General features: G+C 50.0%; 1 protein-coding gene across 1 annotated transcript; it reads left to right on the top strand.

Annotated features, from left to right (window-relative positions):
* Nucleotides 1-1,745: 1,745 nt before the first annotated feature.
* On the top strand, nucleotides 1,746-21,252 carry ATIC (5-aminoimidazole-4-carboxamide ribonucleotide formyltransferase/IMP cyclohydrolase). The gene is made up of 16 exons (XM_066189433.1): nucleotides 1,746-1,848; nucleotides 2,312-2,438; nucleotides 3,638-3,714; nucleotides 4,721-4,787; nucleotides 7,083-7,171; nucleotides 8,428-8,579; nucleotides 8,695-8,851; nucleotides 10,168-10,293; nucleotides 10,394-10,501; nucleotides 11,732-11,817; nucleotides 12,949-13,038; nucleotides 13,905-14,033; nucleotides 14,858-14,950; nucleotides 19,331-19,513; nucleotides 20,328-20,483; nucleotides 20,931-21,252. The coding sequence occupies exons 1-16, from the start codon at nucleotides 1,827-1,829 to the stop codon at nucleotides 21,048-21,050; spliced, it is 1,782 nt and encodes a 593-aa protein (XP_066045530.1). The 5' UTR covers nucleotides 1,746-1,826; the 3' UTR covers nucleotides 21,051-21,252.
* Nucleotides 21,253-21,861: the final 609 nt, after the last annotated feature.

Raw genomic sequence — 21,861 nt, 5'->3', positions numbered from 1 at the left:
CCCAAAGCCTTCTCTTCTCCGGGCTGAGCAATCCCAATTCTCCCAGCCTTTTCCCACAGCAGAGCTGCTCCATCCCTCTGATCATTTCGGTGACCTCCTCTGATCTTGCTCCAACAGCTCCACGTCCTTCTTGTACCGGGACAGGGATTAAGCCCAAACCACCCCCTGCCACTCCTGCGCAAACAGGTGCCAAGGGACAACGAACTGCTGGACAGGCAACAGAGCCAACGCCATTTCTGACCCTGATAATGTCCCTCCCACTGTTTGTCTGAAGGCAGCAGCGTCCCTGTCCTTGTGCACAGGCTGACAGGGCCACCAGGCACCCTGCTGGAATACACAGTTGCTCTCCGACGTTGGATAAAAATGCAGTGCTCTGTCAAACTGTCCATTTGCTCAGACATTAATCATCACTGAAGCCCACCTCAGCTATACTCTTTGCACAACTTTTATTCTCTCCGAGGCGTGTATTTTCATAATGATAGTTCTCATGTACCACTTAACAGTATATTTTCATTTGGCCCCAGCTACCCTCCTGAGCAGTAATTTATTACTGCTTGTCACCAGCTGCTACTGAGAGTAATATACACACTGGGTTTATTATGCATGTTTGGTATTTCTGGCTTGACTCTTCCTCACACAGACAATACTGCCCAAGCCCAGAGACTCACAAATCAAAGCAGCCAAGCGTCTGGGCCTTCCAACTGCACTTGCCTTGTACTTCCCACCTTTCTGCCTGCGAGAACTAAAAACTTCCATTTATTCCTTCTTTTTTTAATGCGAGTGGAGTGCCTAATGCAGTCTGAGTGCTCTGGGAGCTGCAGGTGTACAACGAACACCTGCGCGGTCGATGAAAATGTGACAGAAGTCCGCAGGGACGCCTCAGGGGCCTGCCCGTGCTGACACTATTGCTGATTCAGTATTACCAGGTGGGGCCAGGGCTTGTGCTGCAAATTAACTGCAGAGAGCTCCACTTGCAAAGCACTGCTGGTCCCAGTGGTGCAGCTAAACCCTGCTGGGGTGCACAGGAGCACAGAACAGATTTTAACCTGTTAAAGCCAGCGCGTTCAGTCAGCGTTACCTGTTAACCACAGGCTGGCAGGAAAACAAGCAAAGCTCTTTTGCAAGGAATATCAGGAAATTTGGAGGCCCAGAGGAAAAAAAGCTCCCCTTACGGAGAAAAAAAAAAATAAAAAAAAGGAAAGCATCATTTTACTATTTGCAAATGATTTTTTTTTTACCTCAGACTTGGTAAATGAGTGTTTTGCCTCCGCCCGTGTGGAAGCTCAGCGAGAGGACTTTCCATAGATGAAACTCCCCGTCAGTACTCCCTGGAAAAAAATGAATGGTCCTTACTGCACCACCTTCCACTGCGAAGAGGTATCGCCTCACCTGCACCTCATTTTCCACCTGTGTACTAAGCTGCGTTTCCCACCCCCGAAAATTCTATATGTATGCGTGTATGTATGTGTGTATGCGTGTGCGTGTGTGCGCGCACTCTGTGTGGGCGCGGTGCACCCGTGTCAGTGCCAACATCGGCGTGCATGTGTGTCTCTGTACGCTTGGTGCGCCCAAGTCGCGCACACCGAGCCCACGTGGAGGGGGAACACCCGACCACGGCCCATCCGCCCTCCCGCCGAGGCCACGCGTGTGTCCCGAACACCCCCGTGCCCGCCGCCCGACCCGGGCACCGCCGCCTCCCTCCGTTCCCCGCCCCGCCCGGGCCGCCCCCTCCGCCTCCCGCCCCCGCGCGCCCAAATCCCGCCGGCCCGCCGCCGCTCGCCCTCTCCGCGCCTCCGCGCCCTCCCGCAGCACGCACCGACGGCGCCATGGCCGCGCGGCAGCAGCTCGGTAACGCGGGGCGGGCGATGGCCGCGGGGAGGGTGTCCCTGAGGGCTGGGGGGGGGGGTGCCCTGCCGCCGCCGCCGCCGCAGGGGCCCGCGATGGCCGCCGGTTGGCCTCGGCGGGCCGGCCCCGGAAGGCGCCTCAGCGCCGGTTCCGCGCGGGCTGCCGGCGGCGGCAGGGCGCTGGCGGTGTCCCCGGGCCGGGAGCCCCTCGCTCCCGGGGCAGGGCTGGGGGAGCGGGGGGCGCTGAGGCGATCGGGCCCGCCCTGGGCTCCCGGAGGCCGTGGCCTCCCTCGCCTGAGGGGCGGCTTCCCCTGTGGAGCACCGCGAGGCTCTGGTGCCCCGTTCCCCCCGGACACCAAATACGCTCCTAAAACACGCATCTCTAAAAAGCGTCACTCCCTTAATCCTGTCGTTTTCTCTGTTGGCGCCGTTAAAACCCGAACACTCGCGCTCTTCCCGCCTGCCAGCTTTGCTCAGCGTCTCTGACAAGACCAACCTGGTGGAGTTTGCGAAGAGCCTGAATGCGCTTGGCCTGGGTTTAATTGCCTCCGGAGGAACTGCCAAGTCCCTGAGGGATGCTGGCTTGCCTGTCAGGTACACACACTCCCCTGTGCATCACCACCAAAAATGCTCTTTTGGGCCCTGAGGTTGCTTAAATTGTTTCGTCTGTGAACAAGAGTGAGTGAAAATTGCTCTGAAACCAAGTCTTCCCTTTAAAAAAAAAACCAAACAAAAAAACCAACAACAACAACAACAACAAAAACCCCCACAAAAATAAAACCCTGCCCCAAAGCAAACTTCAGAACCTTTTTGTCCAGGGATCCGTTGGCTCAGGCTGAGGAGCATTACTGTGAGGAGAAGTGTTGGAGTTTTTTGTTGGGATTCCTTGTCCGCCGTGAACCAGCTTTGTTTCCGTGGGACAATCTGTTACCTTGATGTTCATAATCTGCCCTGAGTGCTGCTGCTCACAGCCAGGTGAAAGCTGATCTTTGCCTGGTCCTGGGACAGCACTGATGTGCCAGGAACGTGTTGAACCTTGCTGCAGTTCGTTGGTCACAAATAATTTTCCCGGCACAATCACTGAATGCAGATGGAGCCTCTAAGTGTTGTGCATCCACTGTTGGAAAAAGGTCATGTAGAGTGACTGACCTAGTTTAGCCCATGATTCTGGGGAAATTTGTTCTGATTTCTTCCATGCTATGGATTTAAAAAAAAATGCTCTGGCCAAATAACAATGGGTTTCAGTGCAGTGATGAAAAGATGTCAATTATTTGGCAGGACAGGTGACTGTGACTCCATTTTTACTCCCCGTGAACACAGTGGTTGGTCCCTGGGACACATCAGCACAAATCCGAATCACCCCCAGGGCTCCTTGTTACCCAGCACCTGGTTGTGTCTCCCCAGCTTACTTCTTTGGCTGTGCTGGCAGTGAGGCCTGAAGCAAAGGATGCTCACATTTCCCCTGCCCTCATTATTGTTATTACCACTCTGAACAGTCACAAGGAGTGGTGAATCTAGGCTGGGAGGAAGAGCACCTCCACATGGCCTTCCATTCTCTCTGTAAACCGTTTTGACTTGGGGTTTGTTCATCTTGGTTATGCCAGTGTATTCAAGAAATACATGGGTGTGACCCATGAGCTCTTTATTTCCATTCATGGGTAAAGCAGTCTGTTGTCCCTTTGGCATAGGTGGTTTTGAGGTGAAATCTCTACGCTTTCTTTGTGTGGGTCATTCAACCTCTAGATCAAGTCAGTATGGCACATCTGTTACTGTGCTGTTTTCTTCTTGGGCAGAGATGTTTCCGACCTCACAGGCTTCCCTGAGATGCTGGGTGGACGTGTGAAAACCCTTCATCCTGCGGTCCATGCTGGTATGTTTCTGCTAATACAGCTTTCAGGCTAAAAGAGGGCAGGGAGGGTGGGAAGGAGGAGTTGACAGATGCCTTTTTTAAGGGTTGTGTGGAAGAACCGAGTAATGAGAAGAGATTTGCTCCAGGGACAGAAGGAGAGGTGAAAAGGCACGGGGTGAAGTGCAGGGTGGCTGAATTACCTCCTTGTTGCTAAGCTGGCATCTCTGCAGTTAGCAGAGCTCTCCCCTGGGGCTATAAGGAACGGTGCTTCTCTGTAAATGCCTTTGCAGAGTCAGCTGCAGACGTGCTGGGCAGGGAGCTCCACAGAGTTTAACCTGCGGGTGGGTCTGGTGTGCACCACAAGGAACATGACAGCGTAGGCTTTAGGGATGATTTCTGCATGCTCTGATGTTCTCTGACTCCAGCAGGGAGGGTCTCTGATAACTGGTCTGCCTGCACATTGATCCATCTGCCCTTCACCTCCTGTTGCAGTGCTTGAGGTGCCTCAGGTGGAACCTGCTGTCCATCCTACCTGAGGGCTGGAGACAATCTCCCGTGATGCTGAACGCAGGACTGTGCTGTTCCTCACACTCATGTCACCCTCATGTGTCTCCGAGTTCCTGGACCCCACCAGCCACCTACACTGCTCATTCTCTCTTGCTTCCCTTGTCTCTTAGGGCAGGTGCCCTTTTTCTCTCCCATGAAGCCCTTGATGATGGTTTCAGTGTTTTAAGGGCAGCAACGAGTGCTTAAAACATACATAGTTGAGGTTGCTGGTCGGTATTTGGGATACCCTAGGATTTGGCATTGGGGGAAGAAGATCTGTTAGCGTGGAATTTGAACAGCCAAAGACTCTGTAAAGTGGAATAAAGGAGCAGAGGCTGAGGGTGCTGTCTGAACTAAAATGAAAAAGTTAAGATAAAAAGGCTCTGAGGACAAAATCACGGTGTGAAGAGAGGTGTTGAATTAAAATCCTGTCGGTGATTTAGTTCTTTTTTAATGAAGATGCACTGTTTTTTATAACTAGGCATCTTGGCTCGCAATATTCCAGAGGATAATGCTGATATGAAGAAACAGGATTTCAGCCTTGTAAGGTAAATGCTGGGGGACGTGATGCAATCCATCAGTAATCAAAAACCAACAGTAGAGCCCAGTCAACACCAAGGAAGGGGAGCGAGAGGGATTGCAACCTCCGCACACCAGCAGACCTGCAGTCTCCTTTCTTTGCCCTGGCAGGACATGCTATGTATTTAAAAACCTGATTTTCTACAGGCACCTCTTCACCACTTGTAGCAAGAGAAAACTGAAACAAGAAAGTTACCTTGTGGCTTGCACAGGGAACTCAGAGGTCTAATTCCTTCTGGTTCCCTGGGAATTCTGACACGTTACACACAGTCAGTGTAGGGCCACGTTACACGTGTTGCAGAGTTGAGTTCAGTACTTTTGAAGCTGGCTCATCTTCCCTCAGGTTGGTTCCATGTGTCTGATCAGATGGCAATTCCTGATTTTGAAATGCTTGCTTAGTAAATATACCCTTTGATATTTGCATAATGTTTACTGAGTTTCAACACATAAATAAAGAATAGACACGGAAAATGGGTCAGGAACACAGCGTTTGTTCAGACAGAAAACACACAGATAAGAGACAGAAAACTTAAACTTTGAGAGCCGTCTTGGGAGCAAGGGAGCTGCATCCAGAAGCTGAAGTAACAAAGTTTGTGCACTAATGTGCCCAAGTTTGGGGTTTTATTTCAGTTTTTGTTAAATTGTGTTTACTTAGTAACACAGGGCAGTTGAGGGCTATGTGTAACTAGCTGGTGTTAACATCCAGCTACTGTGTGTGAATAACCAGTTGTACATCAGGGAGTAGCTCCCGGTTCAGAAACAAATGGCTGAGCTGGACATAGCAAATTGTAGGTGTAGCCAGGGTGGGAGGTGTGGTACGACTGCGGGCCAGAATGCATCTGGAGTTTTAAAATTACTTTTAGAAGCTGATGAATGGATTTCTGGGCTGAATTTGAAAACCTGAAATTTAAAACCACAGGAATCCTCTTAGATGGCTCAGCAGTGGTGGCTCTTCAGAGCATGCTGCATATTAAAGCAGGCTCTGCTGAATTGCAGGGGGAATAATGTGCCCTTACATCAGTGACTTATGGTGCACTTGCATCCAGACTGGTAATTTGGATTCAGGTTCTTTTGCAAAAAGCAGAAGTAGCTGATCCTCAGCAGGACTGCCTTTGCACAGTAGCATAAAATTTGCATATCCAAGTCAGTGAAGGAAAGCCTGATACTGATTGTCTTGGTTTGCACAGATAAAAGCATTAGCAAAGTTAAAGTCCACAGATTCCTGATGGTTTGCAACAGGTCAGGAGCATGAATGGATCCGGGGGAAAGGGAGCATTAGAAACAGAAGACACAATAAAAGACATTGTAGAGAATTTCGAGACATGGGGGGGTGGTTCTGAAAGCCATTCTGGAAGCTTATTATCCCTTCTGCTGGAGTTCACATGGAGTGGGAACAAAGGAATATTACAAGTTGGACACAAGGCTACTCATCACAGCAGTTCTGTGCCATACTGAGCACACCTTGGAGTTCGATACCTTCATGTACTCAGATCAAGAGAGTAAACTAATTCTCTTGGATTAAAAACCCTGTTTGTGAAGATCAGAACAATTCCCATCTTGCACTGCAGTTCCTGTGGCCCTGGTAGGATGGGACAGGTATGTTATTCATTCTTGCTGGAATACAGACCTGCTTCTAGATCAGATGGAAAAACTAATTCCAGTTAGGTCCAGTCTTAGCCTGAGACGGAAAAGTCGATTTTCTACCCTGCTTTCATGTGCTACAGAGGCTTTATGGCATTTGGGCTGCACACTCAGGTTTCATATGTGGTTGGTATTTTAAAAGTCCAGAAGGTGGCATGTAGGTCATTTTCTGCTCTTGGAAGAGTTGTGGGAAATTAGATTGATTGTCCTTTGTTTGCAATGGACCTTTCTTGGGTGCTTCTCTCTTTGGAGAATTGGTGGAGGCCCATTTTCAATACTGCTGAGAGCCCACTTTGAAGTCCTTTGAAATGGTTCAGGTTGTGCACCAAAATCACTAAACATTTATATTCAGGCACATGTATTTAAAGAAGCTCTTCCTTGAATCTGGTTGCTGTAGACTGGTTCTGACTTCGTTTGATACGCAGAGTTCAGCTGAATGTCATCATGCGCTGTACCATCACTTGCCCCTGGGCTGAGCACCACTCTTGGCCACAGGATTTTATGCTGGCTCCTGATCTGAGAGAGGAGACCATAAAATCACTGGTGTTATCTTGTGCTTGCCAAGCCCAGTTTGGCATCTTTATTTCTTGGTGAATAACCCAGTTTCCCCCCTCCATTCTCAGAGTTGTCGTGTGCAACCTGTACCCCTTTGTGAAGACCGTGTCTTCTCCCGGTGTGACTGTAGAGGATGCAGTGGAAAAGATTGATATTGGTAAGTTAAAGGGAGAGCAAATCTGCTTTCCAGACAGACTCTGTGCTTCTGGACTCGGCGTGGTCTCAGTTCTGCTCTTTTTGTTTGGTGGTCTTTGCACACCTGTAAAGGAAGTCTGCTCAAGCGCTCAGGAGCTGCAAGGAGCAGGCTGAAGGCATAGCTGGGTAAGCCTGGTTGTTTTTGAGCAATTGAAATGGCAATAACAGTCTGGCAAGGCATGCTGCATGGGGGGCAAGAAGGAGCCTGAGGGCTGTGCTAGGAAAGGCCAGGTGGACCGTGCTCCCTGCTGAAGCATGGACAGCAAGACTAAACCTCTTTTGCAGCCTGACAGTGTAATAGAAATTTAAAAAAACATGAGCTTTGGAGAGCAGAGCTGTGCCACTGAAAATGCTCTGAGGATGAGTGAGAACTTCACTGCAGGAAGCCATGAGGAGGAAAGGGGTTGGTCTGAATATGTGGGAGAGTACTCAGCACCTGAGCTGGGAAGCATGGACACCTGCATTAGCATGTTTTCTCTTGCTGCTAGTTGTTAACCCCAAAGGCTTGCTGTGCCTGCCTTCACTGCAGTATCTCTGCTTGGCAACCTGTGAACAGCACAGGCACAGTTCTGTGCCATGTGGTTGGATTGGGATTGGATTTTCTTGCAGTAGTTTAGTCCAAATGATGCCCAGCAGAGCTCTCTATTAAATGTTTTATGGAGTAATACTTGCTCTGCATGAAGCAAGGCCAGCCTCTACTTTTCCTTTGCAGCAGCCTAGAATCTTGTATGATTTAAAGAGTTGCAATAGCAGTGCAGTCAGACTGAAGGGAGTAGTGTGGCATTTTATCTCACACAGAGGACCTGGGCAAGATTCATTGTTATTTGCAGAGACATTTGAGAACCTCTGTTGTGTGGCAGTGTGAAAGCAAATCTTTCTGCAGACCCAGCGTGAAGAGGATGGTGGTTAAGCTCTGTGTGGGGTCAGCCATCTTTGGGATGTGGCTGTGCCGTTGGAGGACGTGCTGGCCCCAGCTGCTCATCACAACCCTTGTGCTGTTCCCTGGCCCCTGCAGCTCTGCCTGGGTCAGTTTGCACCTTCACCAGCAGATTGAGTCTAACTCACCAGCCCCTGGGCATTTTGAAGAGCACTCTCACCCCTCTCTGCTGGAGGGAGGAGATCCATTCATCTGGCACAAAGGATCCATGATGCACATCCCTTCCCGGCTGAGTTGTGCCCAGGAGGGAAGTGCTCCATGCCTGTGCCCCTGTCTTGCAGGGGGAGTGGCCTTGCTGCGGGCGGCTGCCAAGAACCACGCCCGTGTGACAGTGGTGTGTGACCCTGCAGACTACGCTGCGGTGGCCAGGGAGATGGCAGCATCAAGGGACAAGGACACTGCCATGGAAACCCGGCGCCTGCTGGCACTCAAGGTTGGTCACATTCTCCTGCCGTGAAGGGCTGAGGAGGTTCTTCACCTCTTTAAACACCAAATCCTCCGTAAGCTGAGGTTCCTAAGTTGGCGAGTGTCCCCCCTTGTGTCCCCAGGCCTTCACCCACACTGCTCAGTACGACGCCGCCATCTCTGACTACTTTAGGAGGGAGTACAGCAAGGGACTGTCGCAGCTGCCCCTGCGCTACGGCATGAACCCTCACCAGAGTCCTGCACAGCTCTACACCACCAGACCCAAACTGCCCCTCACAGGTGAGCCCTGGGCTGTGCCGGCCAGGAGGGGGCTCTGGCGTGGCTGGGAATGGAGGTGGTTGGACATGTCTTTGCGCATCTTGTGCCTTAGTGCAGGGGATGGCTTCACAGCTGCGTTATTACTGAGTGGCATTAACTTTGCAGTTAAAAGTTCAGCTGTGTGAGACAGGAAAGCTGCTTTGTTGAGCCCCAAATGACCAATTGCAGCTCCGTGTTCTCTGCTGCTGTAGGATTGTGTGTCCAAGGTGCTTTGAACAGATTTATGTAGTGTACTTTCTGCTTGACATTAGATCCAGATTTTGCAAAGGAAAACCTTGTCATCCTTTTTAGATGCTTTTCTCCTTGTCATTTTCCTTGTTTAGTATCTTCCCCTTTTTTTTGTGTGTCACTATTTAATCTGCCTAGAAACCGAGCTGTTTTTCTCTAGGTCTGAATTGGTTTTGTTCTTTTTTTTTTGTCTTTCTTCGATGGATTTGAGCAGAAGGTTATTATTTTGGGTTTGTAGAATGCTGCTTCTGCTGATGGTGGCAGCAGGAAGGGATAGTTACCCCTCTTACAAATTTGGGACAGGTCTGGTGTGTGTCTCTGCCATCTTACAGGGTGTGCCACTTGCAACAGCATTGCTGTAGTGAGGGAAACCCCTGTTCTGGAGGGGAGGTCTGGCTACTCTTGTTCTTGAGGCTGCTTTCAATGTGTGTGGCCAGTGCCCTGCTGAATAAGCAGTGAAGCTTTGTGTTGCAGCATTTTCCCCATTTCAGCTCTGGGATCTCTTAGGAAGTTTTTCCATTCCTACACTGGGGGTTGATTTGCTTGCCAGTCTGCCTTCCAGTATGGCAGCAGAACAATGCTGTGCTCACTCCTCATGGACATGGATTATTGTTAAAATGATCCTTTCTCCTCCAGTCTCCTGAAATGCTCACAGTGCTGCCACGTCAGTACGAGCAGTTCTTCCTTTAGGGCCAGAACAAAACGTTTTGAGAGCAGACTTTTAAATGGCCTTTACTCTTGGTGTGGATTTCTGGGCACTCCACCAGTAGCTGAGGAGCCAGGGTCATTGAACAAGAGCAGTCTGTAGTGATTTGAGTGCTCTCTGGGAGAAACCCTTTGTGCTGGCTCTCCAGGCTCTGGGGAGAGGGCTCTGCCTGCTTTAACTGTCCATGTGCTGTGTTTGCAGTGGTGAACGGCTCTCCAGGCTCTGGGGAGAGGGCTCTGCCTGCTTTAACTGTCCATGTGCTGTGTTTGCAGTGGTGAACGGCTCTCCAGGCTCTGGGGAGCGGGCTCTGCCTGCTTTAACTGTCCATGTGCTGTGTTTGCAGTGGTGAACGGCTCCCCCGGGTTCATCAACCTCTGTGACGCCCTCAACGCCTGGCAGCTGGTGAAGGAGCTGAAGCAGGCGCTGGGCATGCCGGCCGCAGCCTCCTTCAAGCACGTCAGTCCCGCAGGTAGGGTGGGACGTGGGACGTGCTCCCTCCCCCGGCTGCGTGGGCAGGTCCTGGGGCAGGCAGCAGCGGCTGCAGTGCCCTGGCTCGTGTTTCCCACTAGGTGCTGCTGTTGGAGTTCCTCTGAGCGAGGAGGAGGCCCAAGTGTGCATGGTGCACGACCTCCACAAGACCCTGACGCCCTTGGCCTCTGCCTACGCCCGGAGCAGAGGTGAGGGCTCCAAACAACCACGGCAAACCAGCCCGTCCAAAGAGCTGAGCAGCATCCTCAGCTCTTCCTCTGCTCTTCCCTTTGTACCGCACTCCTCCCCCAGAGGGGGTTTTCTCCATAAGGATATTCCTCATTGCCTATCAGAAGTTGCTTTCCAAGAGAGCAGCCCTTGTAGATGGTTTCAAAGAGCTAAAACCACTTTGGATTCTGTTCCTTGGTGAATCTAGAAGACCTGTAAGATGATGTATTTTTAAATGTAAATTTCTACACACACACACACACACACACACACACACACACACACATATATAATGTGGGGCATTGGCTAAAGGATCTGGATAAACAGCAGTGGTGGTAGCACACTCAACATTGGGGTGCTCAGGAGCATTTAACTTGAGTAGAGATGTTTCTATCTGGTATTTTTTTTAATGCTTTTGTATTGCAGAGCTCACAAAAAAAAAAGCTAAAAAAAGTAAACAAAACCAGCTTCCTCTGCTTAGCTGAGATACTTTGCTACGTCTCTCATTTTCCATGGCATTCCTAGAAAGTCTGCACAGATTACAAAAATCAAGGCAGATTTGATAAGGAGCACATTGGCTTGGGTTCATTCTTTGCAGACCACCTTTGAGTGTTGCTCTCACAAAACCACTGCATGATTGCTAGAAAAATAAACCCTTAGAATGGCAGGGGCAGAAGAATTGACCTTGCTGAGTGGTGGAGCGTTTGTGATGGGAATTGATTTCACCTTAGCTATGCCATTAAATTGAAAATACTTATTTTAAAACAGAAGAAGAAAAAAGCTGCTACATTTCTGGGTCTGCTTTCTTGCAGGAAAAGCCAAGGTGGGAGCATAGCCATCTAAAAGCATTCCTCTTTTTCCAACTGTCTCCCATCTAAAATCTTTCTGTGTGATCCTTGCCTCTCCTTGTCCTCTTGCCACCAAGGGTACAGCTGAGCTGCTTGCAGTGCTGCAGGTAGTCATTACACAGTTAGAGCTTTGACAGAGGCAGTGAAGAAGGAAGAATATCTGAACTATGGGAATATATAAAGGTCCATGTGTTTGAGGTAGGATTTTTCCTCCTTGTTGCTTTTATGGCCTCTCTTTTGGTTATTTTTGCTGTGGGATTAAATTCTTAGCTCTCACAGCAGTTATCTGGGCTGTAGGAGTGAAGAGTTTTCTTGGTCTGATGCTGTAGTTTGATAAATGAGTAAAATTCAGGATTTTTTCAGGTGCTGATCGGATGTCCTCTTTTGGTGACTTCATTGCCCTGTCTGATATCTGTGACGTGCCTACTGCCAAGATCATCTCCAGAGAGGTCAGTGACAGCAGCAAATCATTCCAGGGCATCTAGGAGAATCATTTCAGATGCAGCCATTGGTTCGTAACAGCCTTTTTGTTGGAAATTGACCCATTTTACCAGGGAGACTTTTACTGGCCCATTTGTGTAATCCTCTGATCTGGAGTACAGAATTTACACCAGTCTTTTGATGCTTTTTTTCTTTTCCCCCCCTTACCAATTAACACCTGGCTGTGTGCTGGAGCCTGTGAAATAGCAGAGCTGGCAGTGCTGCCTTCTGTGAGATGATTGCAAACCTCTGGAAAGGAGCCCTGGTTGGGCTGGCACAGGTGTCTGGTTGAGCAGCTGTCACGGGAGGTGTGAAGGACTGGAGTGCTGATGGCCAGCCCCTTGCCCAAGGCAGGAGTTTGGAAATAGGCTGCTGCCTGCCACTTACATGCAGGCTCAGCCACCTCCCAGGCTGTGCTTCTTCCTTAGAATCACAGAATCTTTTGGGTTTGGAGCAACCTGATGTAGTAGGAGGTGTCCTTGTCCACGACAAGAGGATGGAGTGAGGTGACCTTTTCCAAACAATTCTGTGATTTTATGACATCAAACAAATGAAGGAGCATATTCAGCTGGTTTGTGAGGGTAACATTTGGTACAGTGCTGCTGAAAATGGAAAAAGCCTCGCCCACACTGTAAGGCGCAAATGTGAAAGTTGTGTATCACTTCGTGGCACTGATGTATGTAAACTCTCAGTTCCCATGCTCCTAACAGCTCTTTTTCCAGTGTTTTTGCCTCCTCAGGAGTGTCACTGTTGAAATAAGGATTTATTGGATTTTGAGCCACGTTTACTGTTAGGGCTGGGAAGTGGGGATGCCATGGTCAAGCTGTTTCCCCTTGGAGGAGGACATTAGTTATTAGTTCCATTCTGATTGGAGGGGTGTGGGTTGCTTTTTACTGACTTCTGCCAAGAGCTCACAGTGCTCTGCTGGTTTTTGTTTCCAGGACTGAAACCCATACTGTAGCAGCGCTTTTGCTGTTGTAGGATACTGACAGATCCCAAGAGACTTGTGTCTTCAGTGCAGGAAATGGCTGGGGGAGCTTTCAGGCTTAGCCCCTGTTTCTTTTTTCTCCTGTGGAAGCTGAAATCTCTGTGCGTTTCAGGTGTCTGATGGTGTGGTGGCTCCTGGCTATGAGGAAGAAGCTCTCAAAATCCTTTCCAAAAAGAAGAACGGTGCTTACTGTGTGCTCCAGGTTTGTACCCCCGCTCCAGTCAGGGATGAAGCTGGAAGCACACGCTTTGGAGCTGAGATGATGCTGCAGCCAGCATGCTGGTGGTCAAGTCAGTGTCAGGTTGCCTTCCTAGCTCCTGCAGCGATTGTTGGGACTCCACAATCACCCAGTTTTGGTGAACATGGCCCATGGATCGCAGGTTGCTGTCAGGTCCTATTTCTGCTGCCTTTGAGAGATAAATGAGCGGGGAACTTCACTACAGCATCACAAAAAGAAAATCCGAGGCTTAGCTGAAGTTGCAGTTGTAGTGTAGCTGCCAGGGGAGCTGGGGAAGATGGCTCAGGAGCTTCAGGCAAGGAAGAATGAAATTACAGACAGTCTTGGCAGCTGATTACCTCCTGGAATTCAATTAACTTTGCAAGGATGAGGTCATACTGGTGAAGCCTCTATCTTCAGGGCTGAATGCAGAGCAGTGCTAAGGAAAGTCGGTCTGAAACATTTCAGTGGATTAGGAAAAGCACATAAAGCATGTGCACACTCCTGTTCAGAGCTGGTCATCTTAGTCTGGGTTGTTTCCTGTTGGAAACCTCAGCTAGGGCTCCCAAAGTTCTGAGTAAGGCCATGCATGGGTGGACCTGAGTGCAGTGTCACAGTTCCAGTTAACCTGATCCCTGTGCTGGTGTAAATTAGTTGTGCTTCCAGCTTGGATGGAGATGTGCACCAAGAGTGCACCTCTGGAAAGAATCGCATTCACTGTTCCTTGAATGCCACAGAGGGCTGGGAGTTGTAAGCTCGAGGCCCAAATGTATTTTCCCCCTTTGTGTGGAAGCTGGAAGACTGTAGGCTTTGTCCTCAGAGCGTTTTGTTGTCCTGTCTTTGGCTCTCAGATGGATCCCCAGTACGAGCCCGACGACCTGGAGGTCCGGACCATCTATGGCCTGAACCTGATGCAGAAGAGGAACAACGCGGTCATCGACCGCTCGCTGTTCAAGAACATCGTCACCAAGAACAAGAACGTGAGTGTGGCACATCCCTCAGTTCAAAGGCACGTGGAGTGAATGGACTGATGTGCCCCCACCAAGGAATTGACCACTGGGCAATTTTAAGAGCTCCTAAAATATTTTAGTGAGGTTTAACTGGCTCTCACCAAACGATGCAGCAGACTTTCTGGATCTGATATTTTTGGGTAGATCAAGATAGCTTTCCTCTGTTTTGATTTTTTTGATAAATGAGAGGAGCCGGACCTTTCCCATTATCTCAGACTACCACAATATTTGTAAACAAGAAGCTACCATGTGCCATTTTTTATGGTGAGGCAGCCATGTGCTAAGGATCCCTCACATCTCCTGATTCATTGTCTACATCACCCTTTTGTGTGCCTGGTTTTCAGTGATTTCTTTGTGTCTGATCCTCGTTGTCGTTAAAAAAACACTCATTAATGAGCACGTGATTAGTCATGGGCTCAGAAGCAAGTTCAGATATTGAGGTAATAAAAATTTTTCATAAATTAGGAATGGCACTTAAAAAAAATACAGATTTTGGGAGCTGGTTTAATTGTTGTGGTCCTGGGTTTTGCCTATGAGCACAGCTGATGACAGTAAATGCAGACGAGTTTTCAGGCTTAAGGCCAGTGATGGAACCTGCTGAGATTGAGTCTTACCCCTGCGATTTGGGAGATCAGCTGCCAAACCAATCATTTCTGGGTTTTAATCTAAGCAAAATTTGCTGGTAGTTGAACAAAAGAGGGTATTTTTAGGTACCTTGTTGTCCCAGTGTGTGGTTGAGTGGCTGTGCTGGCTGGGGGTGTAGCAGGGGTGCTGACAGTGGTGCTCTGTTCCAGCTGCCCGAGGCTGCTGTCCGGGACCTGATCGTGGCCAGCATCGCCCTCAAGTACACCCAGTCCAACTCAGTCTGCTACGCCAAGGATGGCCAGGTGGGTGACTGCAGCAGGACTTTCCCTCCCCACTGCTCACAGGCAGGCCTGGAAAACCCTCAGCACACAGTGGGCTGCTGAACAGGGCCAGAGCAGCTGCCCTGCACAGTGCTCTGCAGGGCTGTTGTTTCTCGAGAGGCTGCTTCAAAACCCTTGCTGTCATTTTTTCATGGTAGTGGCAGGGCTGGCTCTTTGGTTGGTGGGGTTGGAGAAGCTCTTACGTGCTTCTGCACTGTGGCCTTGAGCCATTTCTTTCTGACTGCTCTGTCCTTTCACGTAATTTTGCTCAGGGAATGTTGTAGTCTGTATAGAGCCTTAGGAAATTACAGTAGGTTTCTCAGCTGGATTCTGACTGTCCAAATGCTTCCTTATTTTCACTTTTTCCATAGAAAGATGGGATATGCTTTCCTTTTTTCACCCCTCCGGGGCGATAAAAATCTTCTGGTCTCCCTGATTATATATTTTTACAAAGCTGCTGATGGATGTTGTAATTTGTAGGGGCATTATCAAATGTGTAATCGAGGTTATGAATCATATGGTCACACAGTGGCTTGGGGCTGGAAAGGACATTAAAGCCCATCTTGTTCCACCCCTTGCTGTGGCAGGGACACCTTCCACTATCCCAGGGTGCTCCAAGCCCTGTCCAGCCTGGCCTGGAACAATTCCAGGGATCCAGGGGCAGCCACAGCTTCTCTGAGCACCCTGTGCCAGGGCCTCTCCATCCTCACAGGGAAGAATTTCTTTCTAGTATCTAACCTAAACTTCCCCTCTTCCAGTCTGAATCTTGAATTTTAAAAAAGCCCATTCTTTCCAAGTTGTCACCAGTTCAGCCGAAATAATTTACCTAAAAGTTGCTGTAAGTTTATTGCAAGTTGTGTTTTTGCCCAGCAGATCATACTTGTAATGGTGCTGTTTAGCTGGCTCTCTGCTCTCCATGGAAGTTTTTCAGTAGGCCTGGATTACTTAAAAAAAAAAAAAACACAGAAGAAAAATCCAGAGAGTGTTTTTGAGCTTTGGTACATCATAAATCAGCAAAATGGATCAAGGAGTGAACCCTACAGGTAGAAACTGACACTGAGCTGCTGTACTCTCCTTGGACTGGCACTGATGTGTGTTTGTCAGGTTGTTGGTACAGCCTGGAAACACCTCAGTGCTGTCTCCCAGGACTTCCTGGGGTCGTGTGCTGTGTGGTTCCTCAGAAGATGTCTCAGGAGATCCAGATTTGTCTTTTATTCCGCTTTATGTTGGGGGTTCCTTTGCTTTTAAATGCACTCTGCACTCAGCAGTATTAGATCTCATGGCCTCGGAACAAAGGTGTTGCTGTCTTTGCTCCTCTCCCCTCATCACAGCAGCAATTCCCAATTTCCCCGGTGCTTTGGCAAGTCCAGGCTGAGCGAGATGCTGCAGATTTCAGCCTCACAGCATCCCCAAGAAATGGGGATGCCTAGGTAAACTCTGGTGTCTGAGACATCCGGGATGTTGAACAGCATGGCACCACTGGGCTCAGGGGTGGATCAGCCAGGTAGCTGTGTTAGCACATTCCAACAAAGTGTGGAGTGGGAAGCATTTCTGGACATGAGTGTCACTTAATTTGCAGGAAGCCAGCTGCCACTAATTGCAACAAACACTTCCACTTGTTCCGGCTGACTTTCAGCTTGTACCACGTTGATTTACGCTTGCTTTAGTGACACCATTGTGTTTTAAATTAGCAATTTAAAATTATTCTTTCTTTATTCTCTGGACGGTAGCGTAAAACAAACCTGTTAAATTTACCTTGTCCTTCATTAGATTTTTACATTTCCAAGTGTCTTCAGGGTTTTTGTTTTCATTCATTATCCAGGGTAAATCTGAGTAAACCCAGGCCAGTCTGGATCATTTTACAAGAATCCTTTGGGCATTATCCATCTCGTCCACTCTGTGCTGTTGCACAGCATTCCAGCTGTGGAGTGTGTTTGACTCTCCTGCGAACCAAAGTGGTTTTAGTCAAGTAATTCTTAATTTTCACGCAATCTTTTTTTTCTATTAAGTGATAGATTTGGGGTTTTTTTCTACTCACCCTGTGCTGCTGTCTCCTTTGACTGCTCGCACTTAATAGGCTCTGCTTAAGCACTTCTGGATTCCCAGGAGATTAAGCTCTGAAGGAAACATAATTAATTTTTTGTAGGGAAGGGGAGGAATGGCTCCTTTGTGGAGGATTTGGAGGTTCTGGCAGTGTTTTTGTGTGGGGGAAGGGGCACCACGTAGGGCAGGGAGTGATGAGGTGCAGGAAGAAGGATTTTATAAAGTGAAGAAGGCAGGGGAATAGGTACAGGCCACTGTGAGGAGAGATGCAGGTACAAGTCTAGAGGTGGTGTTATTAAGCAGAAGCTCAACCTACTGATATCTCTTCTTTAGACCAGAAATTCCAGGTTGGATTGAGGACATCTTCCCCAGCAGTGTTCCATCAGAACCTGTGCTTTTATAAAAAGGCAAAACGATGACTTGAATCAGTGTTAGAGAGAAACCTCTGCAGATTTGGGGATGCTTGTGAAGAGTTTACAGGCTGCATCACCTTGATCAACTGAAGTACAAAGTCCCTGCCATTTTGGAGTTGTTGAATACAAGCCAAAATTCAGTTATTCATCTCTTGACGAAATTTAGGTCACAGAAGATGTGAAATATTTTGAGTGGTTCACAGAGGAAAGGAAAAGGCTCTTTTAGAAAGGGTCTGGGATGCTGACAGGTAACAGAGCACCCCATTCCATCACAGGAGTGCCAGGCCACAGCTCACAAGGACGTGATGGAGATTGAGACACCATTCTGGCTGGGAAAGGACACAGGACATCCCAAATATTAGAAAGTAGGGAATGTTTCATGGTATTTTGGCTCCTGCTAGCAGCAGTCAGGCTGGGACACTCTCCAACATCTGCACCCCCAGCTAGAGTCCCTGCCTCAGCCTAGCCTTGCTAGTCCCACTCTGAAGGGCTGGGTGGCAGTTCCCGGTGTGCTGTGGGACACAGCCAGCCCTCTCCTTTGTGCGGGGAGGGAGGATAAACCTCTGTGGAAGGGGTAACACACCAGTGTGCAGCTGCTGTCGAGCTCCTCTGAGCTCCTCTGGGGTCCAGGGTCCCCTGCAAGTTCAAGTGGGTGGGTTGAGAGCAGAGGTTGTACATCAGCGGCGTTTGTCAGGGGGAAGGTGCCACTGAACTGTAAGAAACTTTGCATCTGTTCAGTGTTTGAGCTACCACCAATATCCCTGTGGGTTTATTACACACTGATGACTTCAGTTGTGGCTGAGCAGATTATATCTGATAGCAGCCGGAGCCAACCAAGCCTTTCATTTGCTCCTTGGGGGAACAGGATCCAGCAGAATGTTTTATGCTTCTGGTAAGAGGTGAAGTCACCGTGCCTTGATGAATGGGAAGACAAATGAGTCATTCCTTTGAGGGCAGCCTGGGACTTACGGCTTTACCATCTGTCCCAGCCTGAGCTGGGAACTCTGAGGCACTGGCTAGCACCTCGAGCCTCAGCACTGTGTCCCTGGAGAACAGTCTGGGGAACAGTTCATCTGTGGCTGAGCAGGAAACGATGGGGGAGACTTGTTTCCTGTCAGATCTCTGGATTGAAGTGGCAGGAGCTCTCTTTAGGAAGTGGGACCCACAGGATGGACAAAAGTTACCAGCCCAAGTCTGACATCCCTGGTGGCTGCAAAAGCTGAGCCAGTGCTGTGTTTTCGAAGCAGCTTCCTCGAGATAAAACCACTGTGTGGATTTTGCTTATCTGTTAGAGATGGAGCACAAGTGCTGTTAAATAGGGTTAGCAGCAGCGATTTCAAAAAGCCTGGATTCTGGCAGATGGCAGCACAGGAGATGCTCCAGGGCCCTGACAATTGATGGGACGTCAGGGTGCCACTGACCAGCATTCCTGAGTGAGCAGTGGGTTTACTGCCTTGCCAGACAAACTGCCCCTCTCAGCTGGTGTGGTGAAGCTGTGTGTGCCCGACTCAGCGGAGGGATGATGGTGTTTGGGTGACCTGGGCTCAGACGTTAACGCTCTGACTGAAGTGCCCCTTTCCAGAAGAGGCAGGAAGCCATAACTGTCACTCTCCTGAGGTGAAGGGTTTGACTCTGACGCCTGGGGCTGTGTTCTTTAGAAGGGTGAGAGAACAGAAGCGTTTAGAGCGTGACTGTCGGCTCCGAAGAGCTGTAGAAGCCAGCAGTGCAGACAGCTGGCCCAGTAACCAATTCACAGGATCAGGAACGCAGGCGTTTCCCAAGTTCCCCCCACTAATTCCCTACACTTTCTGTGCTCGGAGCAGCTGAAGCGGGGGAGTGTTTCCCGCCAGGCTGTGGGGTGCAGCAGTGTCCCTGACGCCTGCGTGTGTGTTTGTGTGTGTGGCAGGTGATCGGGATGGGCGCGGGGCAGCAGTCGCGGATCCACTGCACGCGCCTGGCCGGGGACAAAGCCAACAACTGGTGGCTGCGGCACCACCCGCGCGTGCTGGCCATGAGGTTCAGGGCCGGCGTCAAGAGGGCCGAGATCTCCAACGCCATCGACCAGTACGTCACCGACACCATCGGAGAGGTGAGGGTGCCCACGCCTCCCCTGCGGCCAGACAGCTCCTGCCGTGCGGCTCGCCCCTGCTGTGGGTTGCCATGGGGGATCCCGGGCCCGGCATGGTGACCCCAAAGCCATTTACTGCCTCCGGCAAAGCATCCTGATTTGCCCCTCCCTGACTGCCCCCACAGCCCTGGAGCTGCAGCCTGCCCTGTGCCTCAGTGTGCGGCTTGGCTTCAGCTCCTGGTTCTTCCCAGCAGTGAGGATGGGCTCAAGCTCCTGCTGATGTTCCAGTTCTCCCTGCCCTGCCAGCGGCACCTTCTCACACACAGCTGTTTGTTTGTGTGGCACTTCGGATTCTCAGAATCCCTCTGACCTGCCCCTGACAGGCCACAGTGAGACAAGAAAATACTATGTCCTTTTTAAGTATCAAAAGCCAAGAGCTGGATTAGGGAGCTTGTGAATCACCTTGTGAGCAGTTGCTTGTTTAAAGGGGTAAGAACTGGACCAGTTGCTGTTTCAGAAGGTGAATCGTAAACTCAGCTGCCGTTGGTTATGGGTTAAGTCATCTACCAGATGCCTGCTGGCATTTATGGAGAGCCTCTTGGAATTCGGGAGGGAGAGAAGGAATCCCCCAGGTCCTGTGGTTAGGAGAGGGAAAGGAGTTAAAAGGATGCGGGAAGAGCTGATGGTGGCGGTGTGTTTTAACCCCCCTGGTATGAAGTTTCCAGCAGCAGAGTCATGGAGCGGAAAGGCTGGGATCAGAGGGAGGCCATCACTCACGGCCCTGGCAGGGAACTGCCGTGTGCTCTGGGGCTGAGCTGGCTTCTCGTGCCTGCAGGATGAGGACCTGGTGAAGTGGCAGGCCCTCTTTGAGGAGGTGCCCAAGCAGCTGACAGAAGCAGAGAAGAAGCAGTGGATTGCCAAGCTGTCTGCTGTGTCCCTCAGCTCCGATGCCTTCTTCCCTTTCAGGGATAACGTCGACAGAGCCAAGCGGGTAAGGCCACGGCAGCGCCAGGGGGCCGGGGTGGCTCCAGGGGAGTGGCTGCGCAGCCTGAGCTGTTCCTTTGCATTTTGTGTGCACTGCTGAGCAAAGTCTCTGCACTGGGATAGCAGATCCTGGGAAGGATGTTCCTGGTGGTTACTGCTCTCACGTGGACAGTAGTAATGCAGTCATTGCTCAGTTTGTTGATTTGGGATGAATAGGGGATTGAAGTTTATTAAACCATTTAAGAGTATCAAGCCAAGGCCTGTTGCTTCCAGAGGAACCCTTGTAGGGTTATTTCTGAGCAGCAGAGAGAGCTTCCTGCTCCCTTAAGGAGCAGCTTTGGGGATGGAAGCCTTTGTTCAGTGGGATTTGAATGAAGGACTGGCACTGCCAGCTCCTTCTAAGGGGGGATTTTGGGTTTCCATCCCCCTGATCCTTGCACTCCTGTCTGTGCAGAGCGGAGTGCAGTTCATCGCCGCCCCCTCGGGCTCGGCTGCCGACGACGTCGTCATCGAGGCCTGCAACGAGCTGGGGATCACCCTGATCCACACCAACCTCCGTCTGTTCCACCACTGAGCCCTTCTGGGCGCAGCCTCGCCAGCAGCCAGGACCTGAACGTCCCTGGTGTGACTGGGAGGCTCCTGCAGCCTGTGCTCAGCAACAGTTGGTCACTCTGAAGAGGCCTCTCCCCGCGTTCAGGGAGAAGGAAGAGGTACAGGTTGGCTTCCAGCGTAGAAAATCAGTGTCTTTTTGCAAATAAACATACAGTTGTTAGCTACGTGCTGTCTGTGTGGTCCCTGTCACCCAAATTCTGTGCCCTCAGGGAAGAGGTTTATTTTTGAGGTAGGTTTTGTGTAATTCATTAGATGGCCTGTGGAATGGTGTGAAAGCTTGGCTTCTGCTCAGCTTCTCCTGGGACTGATAAAGATCTGCGTTGTCCTGAACTAAGTTGGGTTGGTGGGGTTTTTTTTCAGACAGCAGATACTTCTAATCCATTCTCCTCTTCCCTGGGAGGAGAGGGGGGAGCAGGTCCTTTGCACCAGGCACTCGGGGGGCGCTGCTCTGAATCCTGCCCTACACTCTGTGCTTTGGCAGGGCCACGTTGCTTTCCCCAAGGTAGAGGAGCCGGTGACAGGCCTGTCCCCGTGCTGGGAGCAGAGCAGAGTTCACAGGCCGGAATGGAGGAAGTGTCTGGAGCCCCTTCCCTTCTCTGCTGTCTGCAGTTTGCATGAAGCAGATTTGAACTTTGGGAAAAAGCAGAGTGAAAATCTGGAGCAGAGTGAGAGAAGTGAAGGATGAGCCCAGACACATTTTTGCTGGCAATCGCTGCACCTGTTCCAAAGGGATTTTCTCTTTTTGGTTCCATTTTATAAAATCTGTTGAGTTT

This window comes from Chamaea fasciata, unplaced genomic scaffold, assembly GCF_029207755.1.
Source record: "Chamaea fasciata isolate MVZ Bird 193981 ecotype frontalis unplaced genomic scaffold, bChaFas1.0.hap1 SCAF_8, whole genome shotgun sequence".
Classification (NCBI taxonomy): Eukaryota; Metazoa; Chordata; class Aves; order Passeriformes; family Sylviidae; genus Chamaea; species Chamaea fasciata.
Note: the sequence above shows the minus strand (reverse complement) of the source record. Positions and strands in the feature narration are given on the sequence as shown.